A 27,075-nucleotide genomic window follows, 5' to 3' on the forward strand; every position below is an offset into this window, starting at 1 on the left:
TGCAAATGTATCTTGGAGCAGAGTTGTTGAGCATTTTTATTCCCAAGGCAGGCAGCCCATGACTTCTCACACTCGGCAAGGTGGGAAAACCAGACAAATTATTTCTGCAGCGCTGCAGATGCTCTCCATGCTCTCTCTGAAGGAACCAAGCTTTCAGACTTTCCCCTAGAGACACACTTAATTGCCTGCTCCTCCTCCCCACAGCCACACAAGTGACATCAAATCAGCTTGGGACAAATTTCAAAGATCCCAGCTCCTCCATGGCCACATGCCTACCACATCCTTACCCCAGCCCCCACCACAGAGTAATATTTTGAGAAACGTATGGCACTCGACGTCTCCAGAACCCATCACAAACACAGACAGTGCTTTTAAAAGGTGACATGCAAGCAGCACTGATGGCTCCTTTGCTGCGCAAGATCCAGAATAGGCAATGGGAGGTCAAGTTCCCCATAGAGAGACCCCATGAGACAGAGGGACTCATCCCATATATCACAGAGCACAGACTAAGAGCTGTGCATGTCTCTACAGAGAAGCACCTGTCTGCCCAGCTGGATGACAATACCATAGCAAATTTGGGACCAGCAGCTTGAATACATCACCCAGTAACTTAGAAAGGAAAGTGCCACTTTCTTTTCTTGTCTCCAGACCTGTCCCAAGCCTCACCACTTCTTGCCTGCTGCCCTGAAAGTTACATCCAGCTCCTCAAGCTTGGGTAGGAAGGTGGAGAGGAAAGACAGCAGCTAAGAGGCTTAGCATTCCTCTGCACAGAGGGAGATTTAAAGCCTGTCTGGGGTTACCATGACGACACATCTGTCTGATGATAAATCCCAAAAGGCCCTGCTCCAGCAGGCAGCAACCGTTTGTGTCCGGGGACGGACCGGAGAGGAACTGTGGGGGCCCCAGAAATTCTGAGACTATGGAGCCCTATGGAGTCCTGCTTTCTTGGCACGTTTATTGCTAATTGTGTGCCACCCCTCTGCTGATGCTGGGTCCTTTTCACAGCCACATCCATAAGGTGGCACAGCATAGGTTTGAAGAAATGCCTTTCCCCTGCACAGGATAAAAGAGACTAAGGTGTCAGGTAAAATATTTGGAAGTTTGTTTCAACAAATTATGCACCCACTGTTCCCTAGCACACTGGTTCAAAGAGGTCTGTGAACTGTAGTAAGATGAAACAATGCAGAAGTGGGAACGGGCCGGGAAGATGGCACTTCTCTCCTCTCTGACACCACTGCTCTCTTATTTCTCTTTTATAAAGTAGAATGAATATGACAGTACTAATAATATCTTACAGGTGACTCAAGTGGCATTTCATTTATATCCATAATGTGCTCTGAGATTCTTAAATGAAAGGCAATCAAGAAATGTGGAGTAGGCTATCCACTAAGATATAAAATAGCTAGCCAGATGCAAATAGATCTGCATGTGCATATTTAAGAAATTTAGTTGTTCACATGGTACAGGACAGAAGACTAGCATTTTATCTATCCCCCATCTCTAAAAAGGAAAGTTTCTTCCTCTAGAAAACTGCTCCTCCAACTCCTCCAAGTATTTCTTTTTTATATTTTCTAACTATCTCCTATTCAAAAAATCCTTCAGAGATCTAGGCAAGCCCACAAGCTAGCCAGAAAGGCCCTTTCCCCAGCTAAGCTCCCTGCGAGAAGCTCAGCAAGGCTCACCTCATGAAGGAACGGATGGGGTCTCCAAGAGATTCCCAGCACCGGCCACCACAACTCATAAGCCACATCAAGGCCAGACCTGCTTCATGCTTGTCACAGTCTATCAGAGAGCATCCTCCGCGACTCACGACCTGTATTTTTGGAGGCCTTCAGTACTTAATTGGGGCAGCCACGCTACAGGCCCAAGTGACAGACATCTACATTCCAATGCACATTTCTGGACATAATGCAAAAAAGGTCTAAACTTCAGTCAGATCTTTGTTGCCCATCACTTTAAAAACGGCTTTTTTATGATCTCAAGTAATGATAAATATTTACTTCTAGGCAAATGTTAGGGGAAAAATATTTAAAATTGTGCCTTTTGTTGCAACACATTAAAAAAATCTATATAATCTCACTGATGGATCTGTAAAGATTTACTCAACAGTCACTACAAGCTTCTGATGCCATCCAGCGAAAGACAAAAACTCTCTCTATGGGGGTTAAAATTCTAGGAGAGAGGAAGAAATAGGGGGAAGCCATAGCACCCTGACGGTAGCCTCTTTTAGGTTGCTTCTTTAGGACCTAATCCTAACCCTAAAATGGCATGATGTCCTTGGCATCACAATAACACAGGGCTAAACCTTCGTGCAATTCTGCTTTTTTAGCTATGAAATTTTTCATTTCCAAACATGTTTGCAGAGATTTTATCTGTTTCATACAAATCCTAAATATTACCTCTCCTATCTCAGGTCCCTCTAAAAAGAGGCAAACGAAAAAAGGGAAATAAGGTTGAGAGTCAGATGCTGGGAAGAGAGGGTACCATGGGTCTAGGAAAACACTACATGGACAAATGAAGAGAAACAGATGATAAAGAAGAAAGCAGAGAGTTTGACAGCCTCTTCTAAAATGCTCCTGGCAAAGGATACTAGGAACATGTTGCTGAAACACCTTCTTCATAGGAACTGCCCCTGTGGACATTGGGTAGCACGTCCTCAAGAGGATTTTCTGCAGTTTTCTCACTGCCCAGCAGTTGCACTGGCATAGCTCAGAACAGCACTGTCCAACGAGAAAGCATTCCCGGTACTGGTATTTCTACCTCCCCTACAATGTTAGAATCAGGGAGTTAGAAACTGATGGATATGTTCATTCCAGGTAAGATCATCCTTTGCAATTTAGAAAGGCAAGAGCTGGCTGACAGCCATCCTCACTAGATTCTCTCCCTTCCACCCTCACCATTCGTAACCCAAAATGAAATGACTGCCCTTGATATTCACTTAGCTTGCTCTCAGACTTGCTAGCGTTGATTGCTCACTATTTATGCCCTTGTAGAGATTACCAGCAAAAGAGGCAAGAACTCATCTACTTAATCTCTTTTCTCATACCTAAAGATGACCAGGAAGGGGCATAAAAGCCAGATCCTTTTGCATTAGAAACCGCTTGTCTTTGTTGGCCAGTTCCATGGAGGTTTGGTAAATTCAGAGGATTATGATTATAGAAGAGACTGAATGTGGAACAACTGAGAAGGGATTCTCCGAGATTTCGTTTTGTTAATTACATGCAGCTCAAATCTTTGGTAGACTTTACAAGGGAAAAACCTTTTCCCTGTGCAACTTCCAACTGCTTCACTTCAACTGAGGACTGCAAGCTCCTGCTGCAGCCCTTCAGCAGAAACAGGAACTCAAGGGTTATCATCTTTAAAGCACGATTCCTTTTTTCTTTTTAAAGAAGAAAGCTATTCAGCCTTCCTTTAAGCATCACAAATAAAAACATTCCTCCTCTCACAAAGGACATCTACCATGGGCACGCGTTTCATCAAATTATATTCAGCACTTTCTTTTAATAGTAATTTTGTCTGGGAAGCTCTCTGAACGTGGACCTGCATATGGCAAACAGGCTCACTGGGACAGCAGAGTCAATTTTATACCTTCACACAACATCCAATCTTCAAACCACTACCCTGACCACTGTAATCTAAGCTTTAAGATAAGGAGCTGTGTGTTGAGATAACAGCCCCGAAACAGAGCTTTCATATCAAAGGCCAAAGAAAATGCCAGCTGTTCTGTCACTATTACATCCCCTTCTCTCCCCACGGCGAGAGGCTATCAACAAATCCATGCAGTTATTTCTCGCTTTTAAAAAATAAAAATTCATTAACCTCTCGTGGCTCTGCAATCAGACAGCTTCTTTTAAATGGATAAATCTGGGTTTTATCTGCTTTGGCCGAGCTTCTCTGCTTACTGATCTCAGATTATTCCTCCATTTCACCCTGTTAAAACCCAAACAAAGCATCTTTTGGAATTATCTTGTCTGGGTTTGTTTTTAACATCACTAGAGCAGCCTTTGTTTCCAAGAGCTTTGGCCACCTATCTCCTGTTTTCTCACACAGGTCTGTAGCCTGCAAAAACACTACAGAGGTGAGAATCTCTGCCAGTTTGGACTAGAGGGTGCAGGGCCTGCTTTGGACCAAGAGAAGATTATGATCCTTCAAACAAAAGCTTTCGAAGCGTTTCAGCACCTCAAAACACAGAGACACTGAAGTGAAATGAGGAAAATTCTAGTATTTTCTAAATAAGTATTATATACAACTGTTCCATTTTTCTATATCTCTCTGCTTGGAATCACTTTTTCGATACCTGTTTGCTTACAGAGTTATGGTCAAAGATGGCTCTAAAGAATTATTAAAGAGAGCAGCAAATAAAATGAATAATATGCCATGCAATGAGAGCTGCTTCAGGCACGCAGCTTCAGATGAATTGAGAAGATAAAGCTAGCTCCAAACAGAATGCAAGGGCTTCCTTTTCCTCGAGCTAAACTTGGGATCAGAAGCAGAACTTAAAATCTCAAATACTTGAAAAAATGGAGATGAACTGAGGTATGTCTTGCACGGATGCATAAAACATGTAGAAAAGGTGGTAAGACTCCTAGTGAGGTGTAAGAGTGCTCTTGGGAACATGTAACAGATGCGGTTCTGTTCAGGTAAGGGGACACGCATGTACAACAGTATTTTGTTTTATACCTTTGCCTCAAATGTTCTGTGCCCTTGGATGAAAGGTTAAAGGGTGCTTCACTTTGAAATTGTTTTGGAAACATGCTAAGGCAGCTGCTGTCATAGGCTTATTGTCACCATGGCTGGTACTCTGGGAACTCCATCCAGGACCTACCTAAGGGCCAGTGCTAAATGGGAATCCAGAGTGAAAGGCCTGGGGCCTCACACCTCTGGGAACAACCTCAGCACACCTGGAGAAACAGGCAATGCACCTACCTCAATGGCTACAAACCAGAACTGATGGGGAAGATACAAAGGCAAGCCCTTGTCTCCATGAGGCAGCATAGTATATCACAGTATATCACAGACTTAGCAGAACACTTTATCACGTACTTTCAAGGACACAGAGAATTAGAAGGGGCACTTAGTTTCTTACCTTTTTCCCACTTGTTTTCTCCTTTGCCTGTCTTGCGTCCCTCTCCTCCACAAAATCTCTCTCTCTGTGCTTTTCACATACCCTTTCCTAATAAGTCACTGTATTATTTAAGGAACTGCCAAGGAAAGCAAACCACAAAGATGGCATCTCTCTTTCCCAATCACGAAGCCACAGAGATGGTTCTCATGAAGGCTTAGTCTGAGCATGTTTCCCTGGTGAATTTTTGGATAGTCCCTGCCCAGGGATGGGGGTTGCTGGTGGAGGATATGAGGGGCGTGTCATGAAGAGTAAGGGAAAACCTTTCTTTTCCCAATTTGGTTATATCCTGAAAAGCTAGATGGCTAAAACATAAACTGTAGCCGTTTACACCGCATGGACTGGCCAACAGTTTTGCAGTATAATATATACCATTTATATATATCATAATAAATAATAATATAAACCCCACAATTTTTCTATACTATTCTAACACAACTTGCCTTTTCCTTTTGAAAGGTGGAGTTTACAGCTACAAACAGGTTGACAGAGGAAATCTGCATATGCTTGTTCTCTATGTTAAAGAGGAGACAGGACAGACCATCACAGGCATCCTCCTCTTAAAATCAGAGAGGCCAGCTACAGGTCCCAAAATGAAAAATGCTCCATTTAAACCTGCAAAACTGTTGAGAGCAACAAATACGGTGCCTCAGCATCTTTGCAGGTTACTTCTCTGTTTAAAATGAAAACAATTGCAGCAATCAACTCTTGCACTCAAATTAAATGCAACCTTGACTTTCCTGGCATACCACACACACTAGAAATCTGTCTGGGGCCTGTAGTTATTCTGGAAATTTTACCTCTACATCAGACACTTTCATGCGAGTGCCCTCTTTTCCCACAAATATATCATCAATGTCGACGAGGATATAGCGATCAAGTGTGAGACAGAGGCGCTTGCCAGTCAAGTAGGCAATGGCATCCACGAAAATGAGTTTGTGCAGCCAAAAATTGAGGTTATTGCCAAAGAGAACCCGCTGGATCCCATCATGCAGACCCAGGTCCTGCACCACCGTGGCATGCAATGCTTTGTGGGTGGCCAGGTGAGGAATGGACTCCGAGGACTTCGTGCTGGCCAACAGCACCGGCTCGTAGGTGCTGTGGTTTGACTGGAACACAGTCCAGTCATCCCCAGGCAGGGGACCCTGCTCCACCTCGTTAGCCCGGGTGACGTAGAGCAGGGGAGCACTAGGGTTGATGTGATAGTCCCGCAGCCCCAAGTTGGAATGTAGGAAAAGGGGGAAACCCTTGAGCTGTGCACTGAGTAGGCTGTTCTCGTTGGCTTTGAAAAAGCCAATAATCCCCACTCCATACTCTACACAGTATTTGTCCAGCAGCTCTCGGTTCCAAGCATCAAGGTTCACATATTTAAGGATGTTCTCATAGATAATAAGAGCGTAGCGTCCCCTGTCTTTGTCTGTCAGGGTGGGCATATCCCCTTTGCCAGGGGCAATCTCTGTCCTGTATTTAAACCGGCTAGATTCCAGGATGGCCACTATTTCCTGCCCCAGTTGGGAGTAAATGCTTTCCACAAAGACTAGCACCACAGGATCTGTGCGTGAGGTGTCCACAGATTTCGTGAGCCTCCAGCTGGCTTGCGGTGGGATCAAGATGCGGTGCTGGTTGCTGCAGTCACTGAAGGGCAGGGGTGGTGGCTCCTTGATTTTGGGACTGTTAGTTACGTAGTAAGCCAGGATGCACATGGAGATCAGGCTGAATGCAATGAGCAGCAGGATCAATCTGTGGAGCTCCAGCTGTCGCACGTGCCGCACTACTTTCCACAACTGAATCATGGTGAGGCGGGCTGCCCACCCCCTCCTCACTCTCTGCACCCACGTTGCTCTTGAAATCTCCTGTGCTGCCGTGGCAGTACCCAGCAGCAGCTCGCAAAAAAGAAAGAGCAGCTGTAGAGAGAGACAAAGCTAAAGCAAACAGCTACAATGCTAGACTCCCAGGGATCTGCCATTTATCTCAAGTAACCATGGCCCTCAATTCCCATTGCTCTTTTGTGTGCTTCCTCCTGTTCCTCTCCTTTCACTCAGGAAAGTCTTTTGGAGGAGGGGGGTTTCCTGAATCACGTCTCCAACAGCAAATCAGTCTGTCATCCTGTGCACAAGCAGTTTCAGCTCAGCCTTCACAGGTGTCCTGTTTCTCATTTAGCTGTTTCGCATTCACATGATGGCACCTTCTCTTTGCATCCTGCAATTTAAAAAGAAAAAGTCAATTCTCAGTATGGATTCATGGTATTTAACGGGTTTGAGATGAAATGGCAGGATCAGCAGGTGCTAGGTGGGCAGCGTCACTCGCCTGTCAGCAGGCAGACCTGTTCCCTGGGAAGTGACGCACAGCATTTGTGCGGGAGCTTGGCAGAACAATTGCAATGGCCTTTGGAAGAAAGGTTCTGACAGTGCACAGGGAACTGGGTGAGATTCTCCCACACTGCAGCAAATAGAGCCAGTGCACCTGGCCTTCCCCCTCTAGCCTATATTTCAAAATTAACAAGAGGAGGAGATAGCCCTCACATTCTCCGTCTTGACTTGTTCTCACACTAACAATGATGTGTCCGAAGTCCTTGCCATTGACTTCCTAGGCCCTCAGGATACGGCTGTCTCGAACCTAGCAAGACAGCTCGAATTCCCACCAGCTCTCCTGCCCTGCAGCTCCTGATTTTCCATGGTTTCCTCTCTTTACAAGGCTGTCCCTCTTGTCCTGGGAACTCATGTTCTTCCAAGGCTCTCAAAACACAATTCTGGAGAGGCATCATCCCTCAGGCGTCACGGAGCCAGGGGGCACAGGCTGCCCACTCACTGCACACCTAACTGCTGCCAATTGATTCAGTGGCAGTTGGAGAGGAAACATGTCCTGAAATCTTCCTCACCTTCCCTCATACGCCACTGGGGAGCATGAAGCCAGTTTTAAATCACCAACAGCACGATGTAAATTTGGGTTGGTCTCAAATACGTGAAAGTTTCTTGCTACGAAGCTCTCTCACCTCCCGCTTTGTGTTTATGACAGCACACTATTTCACCATATGTTGTTATTTTTCCAGGATAAAATGCTCAACAAAGCCAACAAACACCAAGCCATCTAAAACATAAACACCATGGAAAGTAACTAAATTGTTCTTTGGTTTAAAAATAAAATAAAATCACTGTGTAGTTTTCTCTCCCTTACCAGAGTAACAACACCCAGGTGTGCATTACTTGGGATACAGGCACATTTTTGGGGAGCACCAGCTGCCCCTCCCAGCACAGTGCAAGAATGAATGCCAGATGTTGCTCACCAAGTCAGCGATGCTCAAAATGAGCTCCCTGTAAAAGTTTAAAAAACTTTTTTTCTCTCAAAACCTTTCGTCTTCACACACCCACACTCCTGCAGACGTGCTCCACCATGTACAATCCCTCTAACCACCTGCTCAACTGGCACAGCCTACAACACCAGGAGGCACAAGAGCAACAATAACAAAAGTACTACCAGAACAGTTCTTCATTCTTTCTCCATTCCTCACATTTTTGAGCGTTTTTGTTACTATCATTCTGATAAAACAAAGATTATTAGAAAACTAGTTTCTCCACAAGTTTCAGACAGACATAAGGTTTTTATACAGTAAAGTCAGGGTTTTAACAACTAGCTCCACCAGAGAAGAAACTACTTTTAAGACAAATGCTTATTTTGCTCCACCAGAAAAGAAATTACTTGTGAGACAGATGCTTATTTTGTAATGTGTATTACTAAACAGAAAAAAATCCTTGTGAGTCAGGGAAAATATCAGTTCACAGATGAGGCCAAAAGTCCCACTGTAAAGACTCCCACCAGGCTGTTTTCCAAACTCCTGGTGCAGCTTGAAGTAGACAAAAAAACTCAAGCAGATTTTATATGAAGAGATGTAATATTGCTAACTCTGTGACAGCAGATGGAAAAGAGTCAGAGCGCTCTATACACAAGCCTTATAATGAACGTTAAGTATTATCTCAAATAACTTCTATGCCATAAGCGCAGCAGAGCAGGGACTGGCCTGTGTAGCGCACGATGAAACCTTAGCCCCGATGAGGTCTTCAGAATAGCTGTAGACTGTAAATGCAAAGTATATTACAGAAATAATTTTCGACTGGAGAAACGGCGACATAGCAAATCTTACTGAAGGTCACAGTGCAAGGCAGCAGATGAATCAAGATTTAAAAAAATAATTTCTGTTCCCCAGACTCAAAATGGATCGAGTCTCCGTTCCCAAATGGCCCTCTATAGAGACAGAGCTGGCTTTGGCAATCCAGCTCAGACAGCGACAATAAGCTGTGTTTTCTACAACATAGACAGCCGATCGTCTTTCAGTTCTGTCTCTACATACTGTTAACTTCTTATTGGAAAAAGGACAAAGGAGAGAAGGGGAGAAATTACTATGGGAAGATGTAAAAAACAGAATTCAGCTAAATTTTTCCTTTTTTTTTTTTTTGTTTCTGAAGCAACAACTGATTTTGAATGCATGACTCTCTGGACTGACTGCAGGATATGGTTTGTAATTCCAGCTCAAGTCAAGTTCAGTCTCAGTGATACATGTCCCAGTGTGTCAGCATAGTACCCAAAAACATGTGCCACCTCTCAAAAGCAACCAAGAAAATAACCTTTCCACCTCCACAGTGAGTCTTTCCCATCCCACTGTCTCTGCAAGGACAGCCACGATATTACCACCCTTGTACTTGGCACTAGAGCTCCAAAGTCACGCTGAACTGCAGAGAGGCAGGAGCCAGCGGAGGAAGAATTCAGAAGGGCAGAGAGGGGTCAGATAGAAACATACAATGAATGCTGTATCTTTTTTATGAGGTGAATTCTCTGTAAGACATAATATATACACAGCTCCATGCACATCAGCTGCTATGAGAAGTGGTCTTCATTGTACTCATGTGAAACAAATTCATGCAAAAAATTCCACTCACATTCCTACATACTCAATTTTGACTGAGAAGACTAAGAATTGCAAGTCAGTGTCTTCCCAAATAGCTCACATCCTTTTGCTTTTTAATCCCACTGGATAAAATAGAATAATTAAGACTATTTTGGATTCAAAGATTCACTATCTTAACATGTATTAGACAAAAAGTTGTTTCTACAGGAGAAAATAACGTAAAGAGGGACTTAGAAGCTCAGGAGCCCATGTGTTGTCTGCAGAAATTTCCAAGCAAGTGTTTCAGGGGTAGAATTCGTGATCTAAACACCACAGTAACAGTAACAAAACTGAGAGTATGCTAATCTACGCAAAAGCCTGGCAAAATACTTCTAAAACTTTTTACCCCCAAAACACCAACCCGGAAAACACTTCTCTTCCCTGGTTACACTCACTCACCTCTCCAACTTCATTTTTAGTGTTGGACTGAGTGTCTATTTTGCAAAGAGCTGTAGCTTCAGTTTCCTGGTTAGCAGTTTAAAGGTGAAAATCACAAGACAACTGGATTATTCTGTAGAATAAGGACGAAACCAGGGTTTAAACTAGGCTGCCACACCTGCAGTGCCCAGCTGAGGGGCAAGAGGGAGAGGAACCCCCTTTGCTGGGCACTTCTGAATCACAGCAGTGTTTTCATAACAATGACTCCATTCAAGCCTCTAGCGAAGCTCCCAAACAAGCCCCCATTTGTTATGAGGGTGAGCTCGAAAAAACAAATTAAAAAAAAAGGCCTGTATCAGATTGCTGCTCAAGAATCTGTCAACTCCGATCTCTTTAACAAGGCTTCACAGCCAGAGGGCATGCCAGCTGGCACAGTACGCACTTAGCTCTTTGGGGACCACATCAGCTGGTTTAGGTTCAAATGAAAAGAAAAAAAAAGCAACAAAACAAATATACCAACGAAAATTTATATTAAAAGGAGAGAGAGCTGTCAGGAACAACCTATACCCAAAACACAAAGCCCAGAAAGATCTATACTGGAGAAAGAAAAGGAAAATTAAAAAAAAATCACATTGAAAATTGCTCACTTTTAAAGGAAAAGAAAATACCTGTGTCCTCTTCTGAGATCAAACTCCTTAGAATCTAACACCACACACACAAAAAAATTATAGATAAATTAAGGTCCATTCCAAACTCCTGCCAGGACTGCCTGAGTGCAAACTGCAGGAGGCAGCAGTCAGAATGCACAGCAAGGATGAAGTGCTTCACCGGTGCAAGGATGGAGGCTCAGCAGGCTCCCAAAAAGCATCGCTATACCAGAGACCATCAGCTGTAAGGTCAGCTACCTCACATATCACCAGCATCAAGACAAATGCTTTATAAAACTTAGATGTTCTGTTTCCTAGTGATATACAGTGTTAGTGTGAAACATAAACTGTTTTGTGAATTATCAGCTGCTAAGCCATGTGGCAACTGATGTGATATGAAAGCAAGATAACAATCAGAATTGTGTGGTTTTAACGTCTGATCTTGATATTTCCAACACTTGGAAATTGTCATGGGGGATCAGCACAAATGGTGAAGACAAGCACTTATCCAAAACGAGTGATCAGAATATTTGTATTTGGGGCTGCTGGAACATTTATGCTAAGGCACATGGAAAATAATGGGTGTCATCTGACACCTTCATCAAGAGCTTCTGTCATACAAGCTCCCTCCTACCTGAGCTACAGAAGGTCTTACCACCCTAAAAACCAGTGTCACGAGTACATTTCCCCATCCTTTTTTATTATTCATAATATAATCCCTCTTTCTGGAATGCACAGCAGCAGGATCTTGCCCTCATCCGCAACAGCTCTAATTCAGAGGTCTTTCTTCGGCACTTCCTGGGAGGCGGTTGTTGCCTTGGGCCCCAGAGGGACACCAGTAATCAAGTTACACAGTAATCAGAGAAGGAATCTGATTGATTTTCCAACCCATTCCACTTTAATGGTGTCATCGTGACACAAACTTCCTCATTAGTCTACTCGATTGCGAGACACCATGGCCCCTCCCCTGTCTGGGGTGGTATCTGTATGCCGGGCCTCCAGGTACATGCAGCCCCCCTTCTCTCATGACGGTGGGGACCAGGCAAGGAACACCATCAGAGCACAGTGAGCCACACAGCAAAAGAATTAGAACCCTCAGGAGGACGAATGCTGTTTGTATTCTACATATTGGATAAAAAAATACTGTGAAAATTACAGCCACATTGTAATCTAATTGCCAACCCAGACTATTTTTGGGCTCTGGGCGTGTGTTTCAGCTAGCACCCACCGCCACTCAAATCCTGTGGTGAGAGACTACCAAAGGAATACAAAACTCAGATCAAAGAGGCAAGAAACACTAATGGTGCCCACGCTGCTCCGACAGCCAGGCTTGCAGCCTCCAGCCAGCGCTGCGCTCTGCTTCGGCAAGTCCCCGTGCAGGGAGAGGCCTCTTTCGGTACAGACCTGCGGTAAGCTGGAAAGCTGCCAGCTGGCCAGCAGGCTTGAAACGTGTCAGTCTGATATAAGAGGAGAAGACCTCTGTGATGAAGTAATAACTATTTTTCTTTTTTTATTATCATCCCCAGACAGGTATGCAACTTCACACCTTCTGCAAGAGCAACAAACTGTAGTCGATGCTCAACAGATCTGCACGAACTCCTTTCCAGACCAGCCTGGTGGAAACCCAACCGCAGGCTTGAACTTACCCTTGTGCCAGCGCAATGCAGTTTGAAGGTGCCATGAAGGCATGGATCTTGGAGAGGCCATCTCACACTGCCAGACCAGCTCCCCGGGGGGCTGCACAGGGATCCCAGGATTCCTGCAAGGTTCTTGCTGTTGGGATACATGATATATCCCTTCTGCTGACAACCTAGTTTGCAGCAGATCTTTGTTATCTTACTGCTTTACAGTACAAAAAAATTAAAAACAGCTTTAGTCCTTCATGTGCCAATGATAGAGGCATGGCCCAGGACTATCTGCTAGAGATATAAACCAATCCAGCTTCCAGGATATCTGGTTTTCAGCTCCCTGCCTTCTCTCCATCATACTACATTCACTGGTTAGGGTCATTACAACTGGTCTGACTAATTTTCAAAAGCAAGGCAATGTCAAAACTTTTACGCTGAGGTATTCCCTCAAGTTGAATGTCAGCAGCACAACCCCTATATGTTTCACTGTCTCGGCACAGGACAAATTTGGGAAGGGAAAACAGTTGTTGTCTTGTTTATCAGCCTGCCTAAAGATCAGATGTGCAAATCAGAAACCTGAAGAATTGTTTAAAAAACAATCAAAATTTCAGCCTTCAATAGGCTAGTGTTACCTACTTAATAAAAATAATATGTAGCTTGGCAGCTGCACACCTTTGCTAGAATGAAAAGGAAAGACTACAAGTTATCGTGACAGTGGAAATGCTCACAGATGTCAGAGCTTTCCACCAGCTGAGGGAACGTAACTGCTCTGGGGCTGCACAGGTCTCTATAACGCAACGGCTCATATGAGAAAAAGGAGGCATTTTCCTCAGAGGTAACCAAAGGGCCATCTCCACTTCTTTATTTCATGTGCTACTGAAGCTCCAACACCCAGGTGTGAGGCCACCACAAGAACTGCATAGTTTCATTCTGGACTTGCCCTTCCTTCTGTTTTGTGCCTTTCCTGACACATAGGTCTATGCATGCTCTGACCCTAACCCTTTTCCCAAACCAGGTGATAACGTGAGACACCGGCTCCTGTCTGCTGCCAGACAGCTGGAGCTGTGGGATGGAGAACCAGAGTTAGCACAGGTTATAGCCTGCCACACAAGGGCACACCAAGTTGCTCTCCAATCCCACCCAGGTGGGAAGTAAATATCTCAGTCACCCCATGTGGGAGGAACACACCATCTTCAGCCTCCTCCTTACATTGGTAATCAACAAGTATATTCTATCATGGCAGAACATCTTCAACTCAACTGTGAGAACAGGAAATAAATGCAGTTCCTTCCGCATTAGATATGGACAAGGATCTAATTTCCACTCCCTCATGCACCCTGCTTATCACAATTCAGATAAACGATCCTCCTGCAGAAAGCAAAACGTCTTCTCTGCTGTCTTCTCTTAAGTAACTTAATCAAGTGGGGAAATACAGCCAAACTGTGGCACAACCAAGACAACTCAGTGTCAGTCAGAGCTGAAGTGCCTTAATATAGAAATGTACATTATGAGAGTTTATCTGCAATTGCTATGAAAGCAACCTAACCGTTCTTCCTTTGAGCTACACTTTAAAGATTTCACCTCAATTAGCAAGAGGCTGATCTTCTATATTCAATTGCTTCCTCCTGTCAGGTAACACATAGGAGCTTATCTTCTCTTCCAATCTATTTTATCTAGGAACATATGACAGTAGGGAACAGGTTAATACTATTACACTGAAAAGTTCGTCCAAACTGACATCAGAAGAAAGCTCCACCTCAGGAGAACCTCAAAGCTCTTGTGCTTATCTGTTCTTGTGTATTTGCACCAATATTCACAGGGTGAGAATTTGTTGGGCTTGTAAAAGAACATGTTCCCCAGCTGTCTACAGCAGCTCCCTCCTGCCTTCAGCTGAGGTCATCTATTCAAGACCTCTATCCAGCGTAAAGCTAATGGCATATCTCCCAGTCTTTGTAGTTTCTAATAATCAGTTCTGTATTACGTTGGCATGATTGAAATAAATAAGCCTCCTGGACTCAGAAAACAAAACACATCTTTGCTGGCTCGGCTACTGCAAGACAGCTTTTAACACAGTGCAAACTCACTACAGAAAAAGGAAGGGAAAATTATATAAGCAATGATATAAATCTGGTCTAGCAAAGGCAAAATGAGTAAAAACAAGCAAAGGAAAGAAGAGTGCAACGAGTGGAAAATGGATGACTTGAGGTCTATGGAAATTACACAGGCTGGCTGAGACAGTGGTTCAGAGGCCTGGGTTTTGCAAGGCAGGAACAAATGCAAAGTGCTCTACTGCCCTCACTAAGCCTTCATGGCCACCTGCGCAATGAAAATCATCATCTGGTTTTTCACAAGGGTTATGGTAGAAACAGGTCTCAAGAGGAGTCTCTACAGAAGACTGTCAGGGCCCTGCATACGCCAACGGCCTCTGAATGCCTTGCCCAGCCTCCACCTATTGACCTGCAAGCTGTACCTGAGCTCAGGCCATGACCTGAACTACCCTGCAAGTATGTTCTGCCTTGCTGACCTGACTTTGGACCTGCCTGATAACTATGGACTCTTTTGGTGATCCTGGTGGCTGTCACTGACGACCTCTATTTGCCTCTTTTGGGTACTGCTGCTGAGGATGCTGCCTGTGTCAGAGAAGGAGGAGGGTGGCTGCAGACCCCATGCATGGTGGATCAGGACAACTCCAGCCTACTTGGGGTCATCATGGCCTTGATGGACTCTACAGCAGCTTCACACACTAGTTAGTTTTCAATGCATGAAGGATGTGTAAGTGACAGCAGGATGGAGTCTGCTAGAGAAACAGGGTGATAAAGAGTGAGTTGTGGCTATTGTTAGACTTCCCTCTCTTAATGTGGGTGGAATTAGTTAATTTTCTCTCAAACCATCTGTGTTTGTAATTGTTACAAAATCAGGGCAACATAGGCAATGCACACTTATTTCCACACCACAGTTGACACTATGCCATGTTCACTACATTTTAAACTAGAATTTCAACACTGTACCTTCTGTTCCACTTTGTAGAAACCTTGTTTTTAGACAATCAACACAGAGAAATGAAACGTATTTCAAAAGACTTAAGTCTCAAATATATTAATTCATTTTAAACTGTACTGTAATTACACACCACTAGTTCTTCACCTTCCTCCCACTGAATAGACTAAATTGCTAAAGCAGGTGCTACATTCTTGCATTTTTAATTAGTCAACTGATTAGAAGTAGAATTTTTTTCTACTATGAAGCTACATCTTTAAAATACTCCTTTATGCAGAATAAGTCCAGGACCTCATTAACAGCCTAATTAACAGTACAGACAAACTCAGGAACAAAAGCTGACATATTTGGAATCAAATCTACACTCTGATAAAACAGAAGTTTTGTGAGGAAGGCTCGGGAATATTGAGCAAAACGTACACCTCTATTAGGGACCGCAGCTGAAGACAAGATCTGGGTACTGAAAACTGTAAGATGCCCAATTATGGGTTCTGGAGACTAAATCGGCTATCTTGGAGACTGTTTTCCCAAATTTACAGGTACTAAAATTCCCAATGAAGTGCATTCAACTACTGAAAATCTGATTAATCTTTCATTATTAACATGGAAATTATTTATGCTTTGAAGCAAGAAATTGGTTTTTCCATGAAGAAATTTAGTTTTGAAGTTCACTTTTAGTTTCAGATAATGGAAAAACGTATGCCTAACCTTCATGTCAAAATTAATGGGGTTAGTGCTGTGTGCCATTTTGCAATTTTGTTTAAATATCTACAGGATTAAACAATTATGAAACTATTTCTGTTTCACACGTAGCAATAAGATATGAGATCAGATATCACAAGTAAGACTTAAGAAAATAGAAGTATTCAGAACACTGTTTATTATGAAACTTAGTCTAAAGCAACATTAGTGTTTTCAGGCTTTCTTTTTCTTTCTTAATAAATCTTCCAACTTGGTTCAAATAACTGAATTGAAACCAGAAAATCCCTGTAACTTGTTTTTAAAAATCAATGATCAGATTGCCTTGTCTCAGTTGGAATGGAAAGAATAAAACTGCCAGAAAAGTGAAATTCTCTTCAGGTGGAAACGTGCATCAGCCTGTATGGCGAGGTGTTCAGTAGGAAAGAGAACTCACTTCTCTTGGTCTAGCCTGGTAGAAGGTATTTAGCCTATAAAACACACTGCAAAAAACCTGACGACTTGATCCACCACTTGCATACAACAACATAACCACTTACCAACACGTAGTTTTAGTAACGTGGTGTGTTTTCAGCTTTTCTGCAATGTTTTTGTGGTAAAACTTGTTCCACAAACAAGGACAGGGAAATGCTTTATAAAAAGTAAGCAGACACAAGCTCCTTCTGCGAGCTTGCCCATGCTAGGAAAATAACAGCCACGGCACCGCAATTACCACCCTAGTGAAGCTGTGCAATGACATTAATGTTATTGAGCACTACCAGATTTGCACAGAGCCCTGTGTTTTCTACCACTATTCCATGCACGTTGATAAACACAGCTGAACTTTGCCTATACAGACAGGCTAGCTGATGGCACTTGCTGTAATACAGCCACTAATTTTCCATAGCCTAGCAATTATCTTGAGATAAAACATGGCTGCTCTTTAATAGCATGCAGAAAATAGTGTACTAAGTGAAAATTTCTGCACTCAAAATGGGAAGGGGAATTTATTACTAGTCATTGTATAAAGAGCTACTGCAAACAATGCTCAAAAAATAGTGGCAAGTACACTCCTTTATCCTGCCATACATACTATCTCATATTAAGAAACATGATCCAGAACAACAGATATAGGAAAGAAAGCATACAGACAGACAATTAGTCAAGTAAACAACTTGGGAATGATTGCTGGAAGAAACAGGTTCGCAAGAGCAGAGAGAGGGAGGGAGGATTTGGCAGCAGAGACTGGGAGACTGTTCCAGGAATAGGAGGCAGCATGAAACAAAATGCAAAGCTGAAAGTAGGAGGAAGAGATAAAGGGAGGAGTGCACAGGGAGTCAGAGGGGAGTAGGAGAAAATGACAGCTCACATTGCTTAAGGAGGCAAAAACATAGCGCCTAAAGACAGAATTTGCCTGAGACATTAGGTATAGCTTGCCTGCTTTTAAAAAACATAGGTCCGTTAATAATCAAAAGAAGCAGGGTCTAAAAGGCTTAACAGCTCATCTTCAAAGATGAGTTCCAGCAGAAATACACCAGCATGCTTATAGCTTACGTATTTAATGCTGACCGAGAAGGGCTTATACGTCCTCAAGGCTAAAACTCACCATGTCTTGCAATATTCCGGACACACGACAGCATTATTTCATCCATATCCTGAGTAAAGTCACTGCTGGTTTGGTTGTGCAAATCTAATACTCTTGGAAGTACTGTCTTAACTGCATTCATCCCTTCCCTTTGTCCACAGAGAAGCATTTGAGAGCAAAAGCAGGCATTAGGCAGGGAAGTTGCCTCAACTACATTCTTACAGCCTTTCTGCCCTTTCAATTGTAAACCGCTTCCCAGACAGAGACAAAAGTGGTATTAGCTAGCTGACAGTGTAGATTACCTACATTAAAGAATGCACACAATAAAACATTATAAATACTGAAATTTCGTCATTAATGTTGAAATCTCAAGTACATATGTGCTAATTGATCTCAGTGAGGTAACAGATACTTTATAGTTTTCAGATCACTTAACACTAAAACCTTGTGCACAGATGTGATAGGAGAGAAACAACCGCATTTAGAGCATTCAAGTAATTCAAACTCGACTTTGCAGAAACACTATAACTAAATAATTAATGCATTAACACTATACTTCCAGACAAGATTTTTTTCTTCTTTTTCTATTCAGCATTGCTGCAAAGGCAGTCTGGAGATCCAAACTCTGAATTTTCTTATCTTCTCCACTGTAGCCAAAACACAAGAATTAAATAATTTTTAGCTAGACAGTAACTTTGAAGAGCTATAATTACGTTACTAAAAAATACACTGTGATAAACATCTTTTAAAATTTTAGACATTAATTTTAAAGTTAAATACACAAATTAATTTGAACTCTAATTATTTGGTCTACTTAACTCTCACATAATTAATTTGGTAGCTGGAATATAAAGATTACAGCTTTTTGGAAGACATGCTCCATTTTCTTACACAACAAAGAAATGAAGCCTCTACTTGAATTGTAAAATTCAGCCTTCATTATGAATCTGGGTTAGTGTTTCTGCAAAATAATTTGAAATGCTTTGACTTTGTCCTCACTCTCCTGTGAAGCGCTAAGTGGCTTGCAGAACATCTGTGACTGCAAGTGTTAATGGAAAACGCGTTCAAAGGACCTGCTGACATCTTGGTACCTGTAGCAAGAATCCTGCCCTGGCGCTTTTATGCTTATTTTTGCCTATATTCCCCTTTGCCTGCCTGTATTTTCCCAACCAATTTATTTGACACAACAAGGCAGCATCGTGAGGCAGCTGACTGCCTCTGGATGCAACCCAGCCTCCTCCGTGCTCGCCAGGAATTGGTTTCGCTGCCTGACTCCCCCCTTGGCTGAGAGGGGCACAGGAAATGTGCAAATTCACCAGTATCCCCCCACCCCAGCCAGGAGAACAGCCCTGCACATCCTCCTCCTCCTCAGCCACACAGGGCTGCCAGTTTGACAGCCGCATCGGTCATTCCAGCTGCTGGAACCCCACTGACACAGCTCTCGGTTTCAACCCCTGGTGTCCCTCTGCTGAGTGGGGCAGCCCCTTGGCAGCAGTGGCAACAGATAACTCTACCCAAGCAGTGACAAGTGTGTGTAGGGGTTATCAAGCCATATGCTAACCCTCATTCAGCTTCTCCAGAGTTGAGACAGGCTGGCTGTTTTCTATCTCATTCCTGCACACGTAAACTGAGGACCCAATTTTGTCCTCTCATCCAGAGCATTCAGAGAGGAAGACTCCACAAGCTGAGCCATAAGTGAGGGCTCCATGTTCAGGAGACCAGCACTGGGAGCTGCCAGGGAAATTTCAGTGCCCTTTTTGGCATCCTTTTCTCCTCACACAGAAGGGGCAGAAGAAAGAGCGGCATTATCACAGGAGGTGAGACAGGGTGGGGTATTAAAATCTTCAACTTCCCCTTCATGCACTGGTCCACAAGCATCAGAAATAGGTTCAAAAACCATCTTTGAGACAGTGAGAGCTCTTCACGTGCCCTCTGGGAGGGAGCTAGACATCATCCTAAGAGCTAGGGAATTTGAGAGTAAGACTCAAGTTCAGTCCTTTATTCCACTTTCAACTTGATGTGGTTACACATTTCCCAAACCCCAGCTGTAGAATGAGAATCACGTTACACAAGGATGCTGACCACTGATGCCTCAACAGCACTTTGTGAACCTATTGGAATGAATTGGTATCCTCACGTTACCTGGGTAAAACACAAACTTCAAAACAGCAATAAGGGTGGGATTGCCACTGCTTGCTGCTCTACTGCAAACACTCCAGAGAATAAGATTTGAGACAGAAGGTGAAAAATCCTCTAGCAGTTCTCGATTAGCAGAAGGATTGTAACTCAGCTTGGTTTGCTACAGCACAGAGGTTGCTCCATAGAAGGGGTGAAAATTCCCTTCCCCTCCACTGCCTTTGCCAGGCTCTCATATATTTATTTTTCTTCACTGCTGCTATTTGCGTCAAACAGGGGAACCACGCTCATTCAGCACGGGCCACCTCAGAGGTTAAACTACTGCCAAAGGCATTTGATTCATTGGGAAGGGGGAAGAGAGTGAATTTATTTTAGGTCAAATTGCTTTTATGAAGAATCACCTTGGACTCTGCAAATGCTAGGAATACAAATAAAAGGAGATATTTGAGTCCTCTACTTCTTTAAAGAGAGGTCCGCTTTCCTTCACGATCCTAAATAGACTAATGTCAACCAACCAGTTTAATGTCTGCAGGCTGAACCAATGCCACAAATCCTACCACCTCAGAAGAGACACCTTAACTTCCATCCCCCCGTCCTTATAGAAATCCAAAGCAGAACAACTGTACAAGTACCAGTGGGAGCTACTGGAGGTCTGCGTTATGTGCTCTCCCACATTCCCCACCCCTCTGCCCCAGGAAAAACATTTAGCCTTTATACAAATATATTCTGCACTTGAATTTTCAGTATTAAAATGATTACTTACTCTGAAATGAAGCATTCAATATGGAGTGGCCACTAAGCACCAGAGAAAGGCTGAAAAGCTACCACACACCAAAGCAGAGAGAGATGAAATTCTCCATTGGGTCTTTTTCAGTTCCAAAAAGGAGGGTCTCTGCATAAACTCAGCTCATATATGGGAGTATGAAAAAACAAGATTATACTTCCTTTGTTGTACAATACCTAACTTTACAACCTTTTATTTGGAAGAAGGCATCACACTGGATTGAAAGCAGCTTTTGAAATGGTAAGCAACAAAAACAAATCCCTTTAAGGAATATTTTACATTAAAGATGGCTTCAAATTTGCAGTGAAAGATTCCGGCACCAGCCATATTCTGAGAACAATGTGTGCTCTCTCTCCGCCAGCCCCTGTGCCTGGCTTGCTGGCTCTATAGTGAGTTTGTTATTGCCCTAAGGGAGTATTAGATAATGAAGAGCTCCGAGTTTTCCTTTCGCTTCATGCCTGGGCTCATCCTAATATGTGTAAGCAGGCTTAGTTTGCAGACTTTCCTTCTCAACCTCTTTCCCCTCCTATTTTCCAGCAACCCAGCAACATTTTTTATAAATGAGTACTACCAATTGCCTCTCTTGAAACAAGTTTATTGAATCCGTCACCTTCTTTAGAGTGCTTCAAAGACTAAAATGAGGTTCCCAGCTTTCAAGCACACCCAAGGGCTTTTAGTGCACTAGGTGACTCCATCACAAAGCATCAGAAAACAGGCACCCCACAGAGTGATAACAACTCAAGTACCTGCTCCAGTCCAGCTCTGCGCTGCAGGTGGCACTTCATTCTGCTAGAAGAAAACTTCAGCAGGGTCCAGGTGTGTGGAATGAGGTATGACAACGGAGACATGTCTATACACACTGAAGTGGTAACACCAGGCTGAACGTGAGCTCGTGCAACCGGACCTCAATTGTGGTTTCAGGCAAATGGCTGCATCCACTCACAAAATGCCTCTGACATGCTGTAACATTTTACTGAGCGCATAAAATGGTTGTTTCACGATGAAGGACAGCAGTGGGGTTAACAACTTTTCATCATATTTCATCTAAGGTGAACAAACTGGATACATCATTTCCAGATAGTTTAAAACAATAGAGAATGTTTTTACTGAAAGATCATTTGTATTTTTTTTAGTCATTTCTTTTAAATCATTGAAGCAGAAAAGCCACATAAGGAGGCTGTCTCCCAATTCCAGCAGTGAGTTAAAACCCAAGATTCCGGGAGTTAGCAGGCCACCTTTGACAGGTTACTTCAGCTCTGTGTTGGTTAAACGCTCCTGTAAACACATACCTTTTCATTATCTATTCGGGGTTCTTGAATTGAATGGCCTATATAGAAAGGCCAGATCCTAATACAATATGAAAAAAATCTCACTGCAATTTTAGCTAACCTGAAACATATGACATCACTCAAGCAGAAAGCATCACCCTTCCTCCTCCTTTATGAGCTGAACCTGGGGAGTGAAGAAGGAGGGCAGAGAAGGGAACTGAAAATTGTTGTCTCCTCTTCCATACAGCCATATTGTAGAGGGAAGGTTTTAGACAGCAGGGCTTAAATCTACACTGTTACTTACAAATCAGCCTAACCATCTGACTACATGTGTTACAGTAAGAGGAAAACACTAAGACCCTTAAGAGAAGAGGCCCTGCGAGAAGTTTCTGGTCTGTGCTCCAGGCCAAGCTCTCACATTGCAGAAGCATCCATACTATCAGCATGAACTGGACTGGTTAATTAAAGAACATTTTTAAAGGTGCAAATTCTGTTTAATGTGCCCTGACCAGGAGAATGGCAGCTACATCTCAGCTTGAGGATTAAGAAATTTCTTAAGGATGGGAAAAAATCCTCAGTGTTCCAAGTGAATCTTATTTCCCAAGGAACTAAAAAATGGAAACCAAACACATTGTTAACCAAAGGCTCTTCTAGCTTGTGATAAAAGGAAAAAGAATATCTATTAAAATTTCCATTTCTAAGCTTTCAAGTTGCTAAATATTAACTTAGCACAACTAGCTTTGCTCTTGAGATGCAAATGAGAATTTAGATTGCTGTGTGAAAAACCACTAGAAAATGTAGTTCCATTAGTCCTCAGGGAACATACAAGACATCATCTGATTTTTTAAATTTTCTATCTGTAATGGCTCTAATCTTTACAGTGATTTCATCAGTTACCAATATTGCTGATATCTGTTCATCTTCCAGTCAGGCACCCAAGACATACAGTAACTACGAAGGGTCAAGGGAGTATCTATTTATAGTGCAGCGTGAGCAGTAGCCTAGGCGAAGGCGTGCAGCTGCCTTGTACTATTCAAGCGCAGTCGTGAGCCACCAGCTCCTCACAGGGCAGATTGCATCCTCCTCCAGCACAATTCAGAACCTGAATTTAACCCAGCAGCAAGGTTAGATGCAGAGACATCCTATCAGGGAGGGAAAGGGAGAGCAGAGGGAAGAGAAGGAACTAACAAAGAGCTTAATGAGCAAGGAACGTAGCAGGCATATCAGTGCGAGATACAAGCCCTGCCAGCTCCACTTAGTGCGCTGCCTAATACAGTCACCAAAGAGCAACTCCTCCATCCTCTCAAAGCACTGTCCTTGCAGATGATGACTGGTTAACAAGGAGTCAAATAACAAGACATGAAAGAAAACGATGTTTTCTTGTAACAGCCTAGGTAACAATTAGATAAGGAATAGCAAAGGTAAGCACACAGATTCAAATTCCTACCTTTCAATGTGAAATCCTCAAGTGAAGTTACTCTCTCAAAAGAGGTCTGACAGTCAGCAACCCCAGGAAAGACATGGAGGCAAAGGGAAAGCAAGAAAGCCTGAGAGCTGCTCTTCATATATAAAGTGAGCTGGCCTTTCTGGAGAAGGGCAGCTGGGCTGCACAGTCGGTAGATGGCAGAACCATTATTAGTAGCAGTGGTGGCTGCCTTCCCTTCCCTCAATGTTGCCAAAATCTCTCAGATAATTTTGTGAACCTAAGGATGCTGGAATTTTAAGTGCAGACAAATGGAAAAATGTAAATAAATCCCTGCTAAAAAAGAGCACATCAATGCTGAGCACAAGCACCATTAAACGCTAGCTGGTATATCATACTGTGGCTACAGGCGGGTGGTAGGCAAAACACAGTCCCACATAAACAGCCCAAAATCACAGCCGTCTTCTCCCCAGAAACTATCCTGCCTTGCAGCTCCTCTCTGAAAAGCTTCCATGTCACTCCCTGAAATCCCAGGAACAACGAGAGGAAAAAGTAAGGAAGACGGTGTGCAGAGGAAGGCAGAGAAGCATGGTCCGGTACTCAGATTACACGGCACACGGCAGATTTGAGATGCTCCTTCAGGGTGGGGGTACAGCTCCATTCCTTCCTCTTACACACTGTGCATCTAATCACGGCAGGGCGTTGAACTCCATTTGCACGGCAGACAATGGGATCTGGCAGCAGTTCAAAGGCATTTCTAGCGAAGTGACTGAACCAGCTCACTGCCGGCGCAGGCAGCCGGGGATGCGGAGCGCCCCGCTTCCCTCCCCTTCGCCCCCCGGGCTGCAGGGGCAGGTGCTGCACCACGGGCAGCCGGTTCTCCTTTTGTTCCAGTGGCAAGAGGATCAAAGAGCAAACCAAAAAAGTACCGCCAGGGAGAACAGCAGCACCTAAACCCACGTCAATAAGGTAGAGGGAGGCGGGGAGCAGGGGAGAAGAGGAGGGAGAAGGAGAAATAGAGAGGCAGGCGGGCGGGCAAGGGAGGAGAGGGGAGGAAGGCAGCCCACAGACAGCAGTGCCTGGCACCCTGACAGCTCGCTGCCGGAGTTCGTCTTCTGAAGCTGTCACAGGTTTATGGATGCCTCCAGACTGACGGGCTGACAAGATGAGGGAAACTACACTCAGTAAATGTATTCAGCAGCAGTAAATTGCTTCTCTTGCCCTAACGTGGCTCGCAGTTTCACTCAGTGAACTGATCTCATTGTTGGGGGAGGTATAGAGCAAACCAGCCCAACAGCACACCAGCTAAGTATACTCAGACACTATTACTGGAATCTGGAAACTGGAGTAAATCTGCAGAGGGACACAGAAAAATCACCTTCTTGTGCACCACTAATAAAAAATTAACATGTTAAAAGAACAAGCACATAAATCTGAAATTATGTTCTGTCCCTATCTAAGTGTGTGTTTGGTCACAGTGGCGCTGGGGGAGCTACACTCTCTCTACATCCCTGAAAGACTGGCAGAAGAGGGGCTTTCTACTTTAAAACAGAATAGAAAACGGTGTCCTAGAGGAGCCGAGTGGCAGGCAGGAAAGGAGGCGCTTCTGACCACAGCAGCATGCTCTGCTCTTTGAAGATGCAATGCCCTAGGGATGCTCAAAGTTGTGTCCTTTCCCAGTCAGGGTTTGGGAGAAGAGGGTTTTCAGACAGGATGACACACTAGCACACATCTCTAGAGGAGTTATTTTAATAGGAGCTGACAGCGCATAGCAAACACTTCTGTAATAAGACAGTGAAAACTTAAATGTGATGGAACGTTACACGGTATTAGAGAGCTCTCTGAAAAAGGCCTCAACCTCAGTGATTCAGGTGCCATCTCTGTTATAAAGTGAACAAAGCACCTCTCTAAAATTTTATCCTGACAACAACAAGCTAAAAACTAAAATCAGTAACAAGGGTCAATTACCAGGCTCTTAGGGTTACCTACTACGACTTAACCTGCTTTTGCAGAATGTCTAGCTTCTCACAGTTAAATTGACCAGGTAGCTGCAGTAAGGTCTGCCTCAAAGGTATTTTCTACTGTCTCATTGCTCTGACAAGACAGAAACAGGTTCTAGAAGCTAAGGTAGAAAAAGTTGTAAATGATGTTGTTTATTATGAGTAGATGATTCTCCTTTTGAATTAACAATAAAACTAATTCAGAAGAATACTATTACATATTCTTTCTGTCCTATAATGGCACAATGATTTACTCAGTGTTGTTTAATCCTAGAATATACATTATAAAACCATAGCAAATTATTTACTCATTTATTTAATATGGAAACGGAAAAAAGCACTGAAGTCTTTCAGAAAGAAAAGCACACAGACATTAAGATATTTATTGCTAAGCAGCGAATAAAAGACAAGGTGCTGAGGGATAAGGATTACACACATGAAACTAGTGCTGCTGTCCTAATCAATCAACAAAACTTAAATGGATGCTGAGTACCTTTGAAAAATGTGGTTTCCACATCTAACAGAAGAGACAACGCTCTATTCTGCCTCATTTAAAAAAACCTTCTCACATACATGTCATGCTACAATGCAGCACTGCAAGTTTGCAAGCCTCTTTGTGAACTGCAGATGGATGACGCTGACAAAATTTTCATTTATACATAACCTAAAACCATTTAAATTTTTAGCTTCCAGCTCCTCTCTATGCCAGTAAACAAACCCTTTCCATTCAAGCTGCAGTATGCAAAAAGCAGATGTTGGAAATCTCTTGATACTCCACTAATCACAAAGACGACAGAAAATCCTGACTCCACACAACAAAGGACTGATTTTTAGAGTAACCAAAATTTTCGTGATGAATTTTCACCATACACTTAATACATTTTTTTCCAGTCTCCAGTGTTTTATAGAGATTCAGGTTTATTGGACGCTTGCTGGTAGTCTTTTCAAATTTATTCACTTATAAAATGTTAGAGAGAAGAATTACTGCTGCTCCATGTATATGAAGACAATTAACTTTTGCTCACTGCCTAAAGTCACAACTTCAGTATCTCTCTCAGAGGCTAGATTTCCTCTCCTCCATTATTCCTACCCAAACCTCCCACCCTTCCCCACTCCCCCGCCGGCACCCAGAACTATTCCACACTATGCCCCAGATCAATGTCAAGCAGGGAAAAATTTAGCTCAATTGCTGTTAAGCATCACTTGGAGGCAAGTACATCAACTATGTCCTCATTCTAGCAGGTAGTTAGAGTGGGATTTCAGTGACATTTTCCTGAGCAGTCAGGCCTAACTACCCTGGCATGACGCAAACTGTAGTTCTGCTCAATATCACTTTGTGGTGACGGTCTCCAGAGAGCCCTGGAAACAACGGGAGAAATGCTGGGTGTTGCTACCAGTTAAGAGAGACAGCCTCTACTGCTGCACATTGCAAGTACAGTCTCCCCTTCCCAGACAGCTTCCCCGGTCATGAAGATTGGGATAACCATGTA

General features: G+C 43.3%; 1 protein-coding gene across 8 annotated transcripts in view; it reads right to left on the reverse strand.

Moving 5' to 3' along the window:
- Positions 1-27,075, reverse strand: part of NDST2 (N-deacetylase and N-sulfotransferase 2) — a 138,291-nt gene that overhangs the window by 18,731 nt on the left and 92,485 nt on the right. For 7 of the 8 annotated variants that reach the window (XM_063337868.1, XM_063337869.1, XM_063337864.1 and 4 more), the window contains one exon: positions 5,923-7,321. In XM_063337868.1, the coding sequence (XP_063193938.1) occupies positions 5,923-6,915 (993 nt within the window). In that variant the 5' untranslated portion in view covers positions 6,916-7,321. Of the gene's footprint in view, positions 1-5,922; positions 7,322-23,609; positions 24,515-27,075 lie in introns of those variants that run through there. The other variant, XM_063337870.1, reaches the window with a different exon arrangement.

This window comes from Chroicocephalus ridibundus, chromosome 6 (assembly GCF_963924245.1).
Source record: "Chroicocephalus ridibundus chromosome 6, bChrRid1.1, whole genome shotgun sequence".
Lineage (NCBI taxonomy): Eukaryota > Metazoa > Chordata > Aves > Charadriiformes > Laridae > Chroicocephalus > Chroicocephalus ridibundus.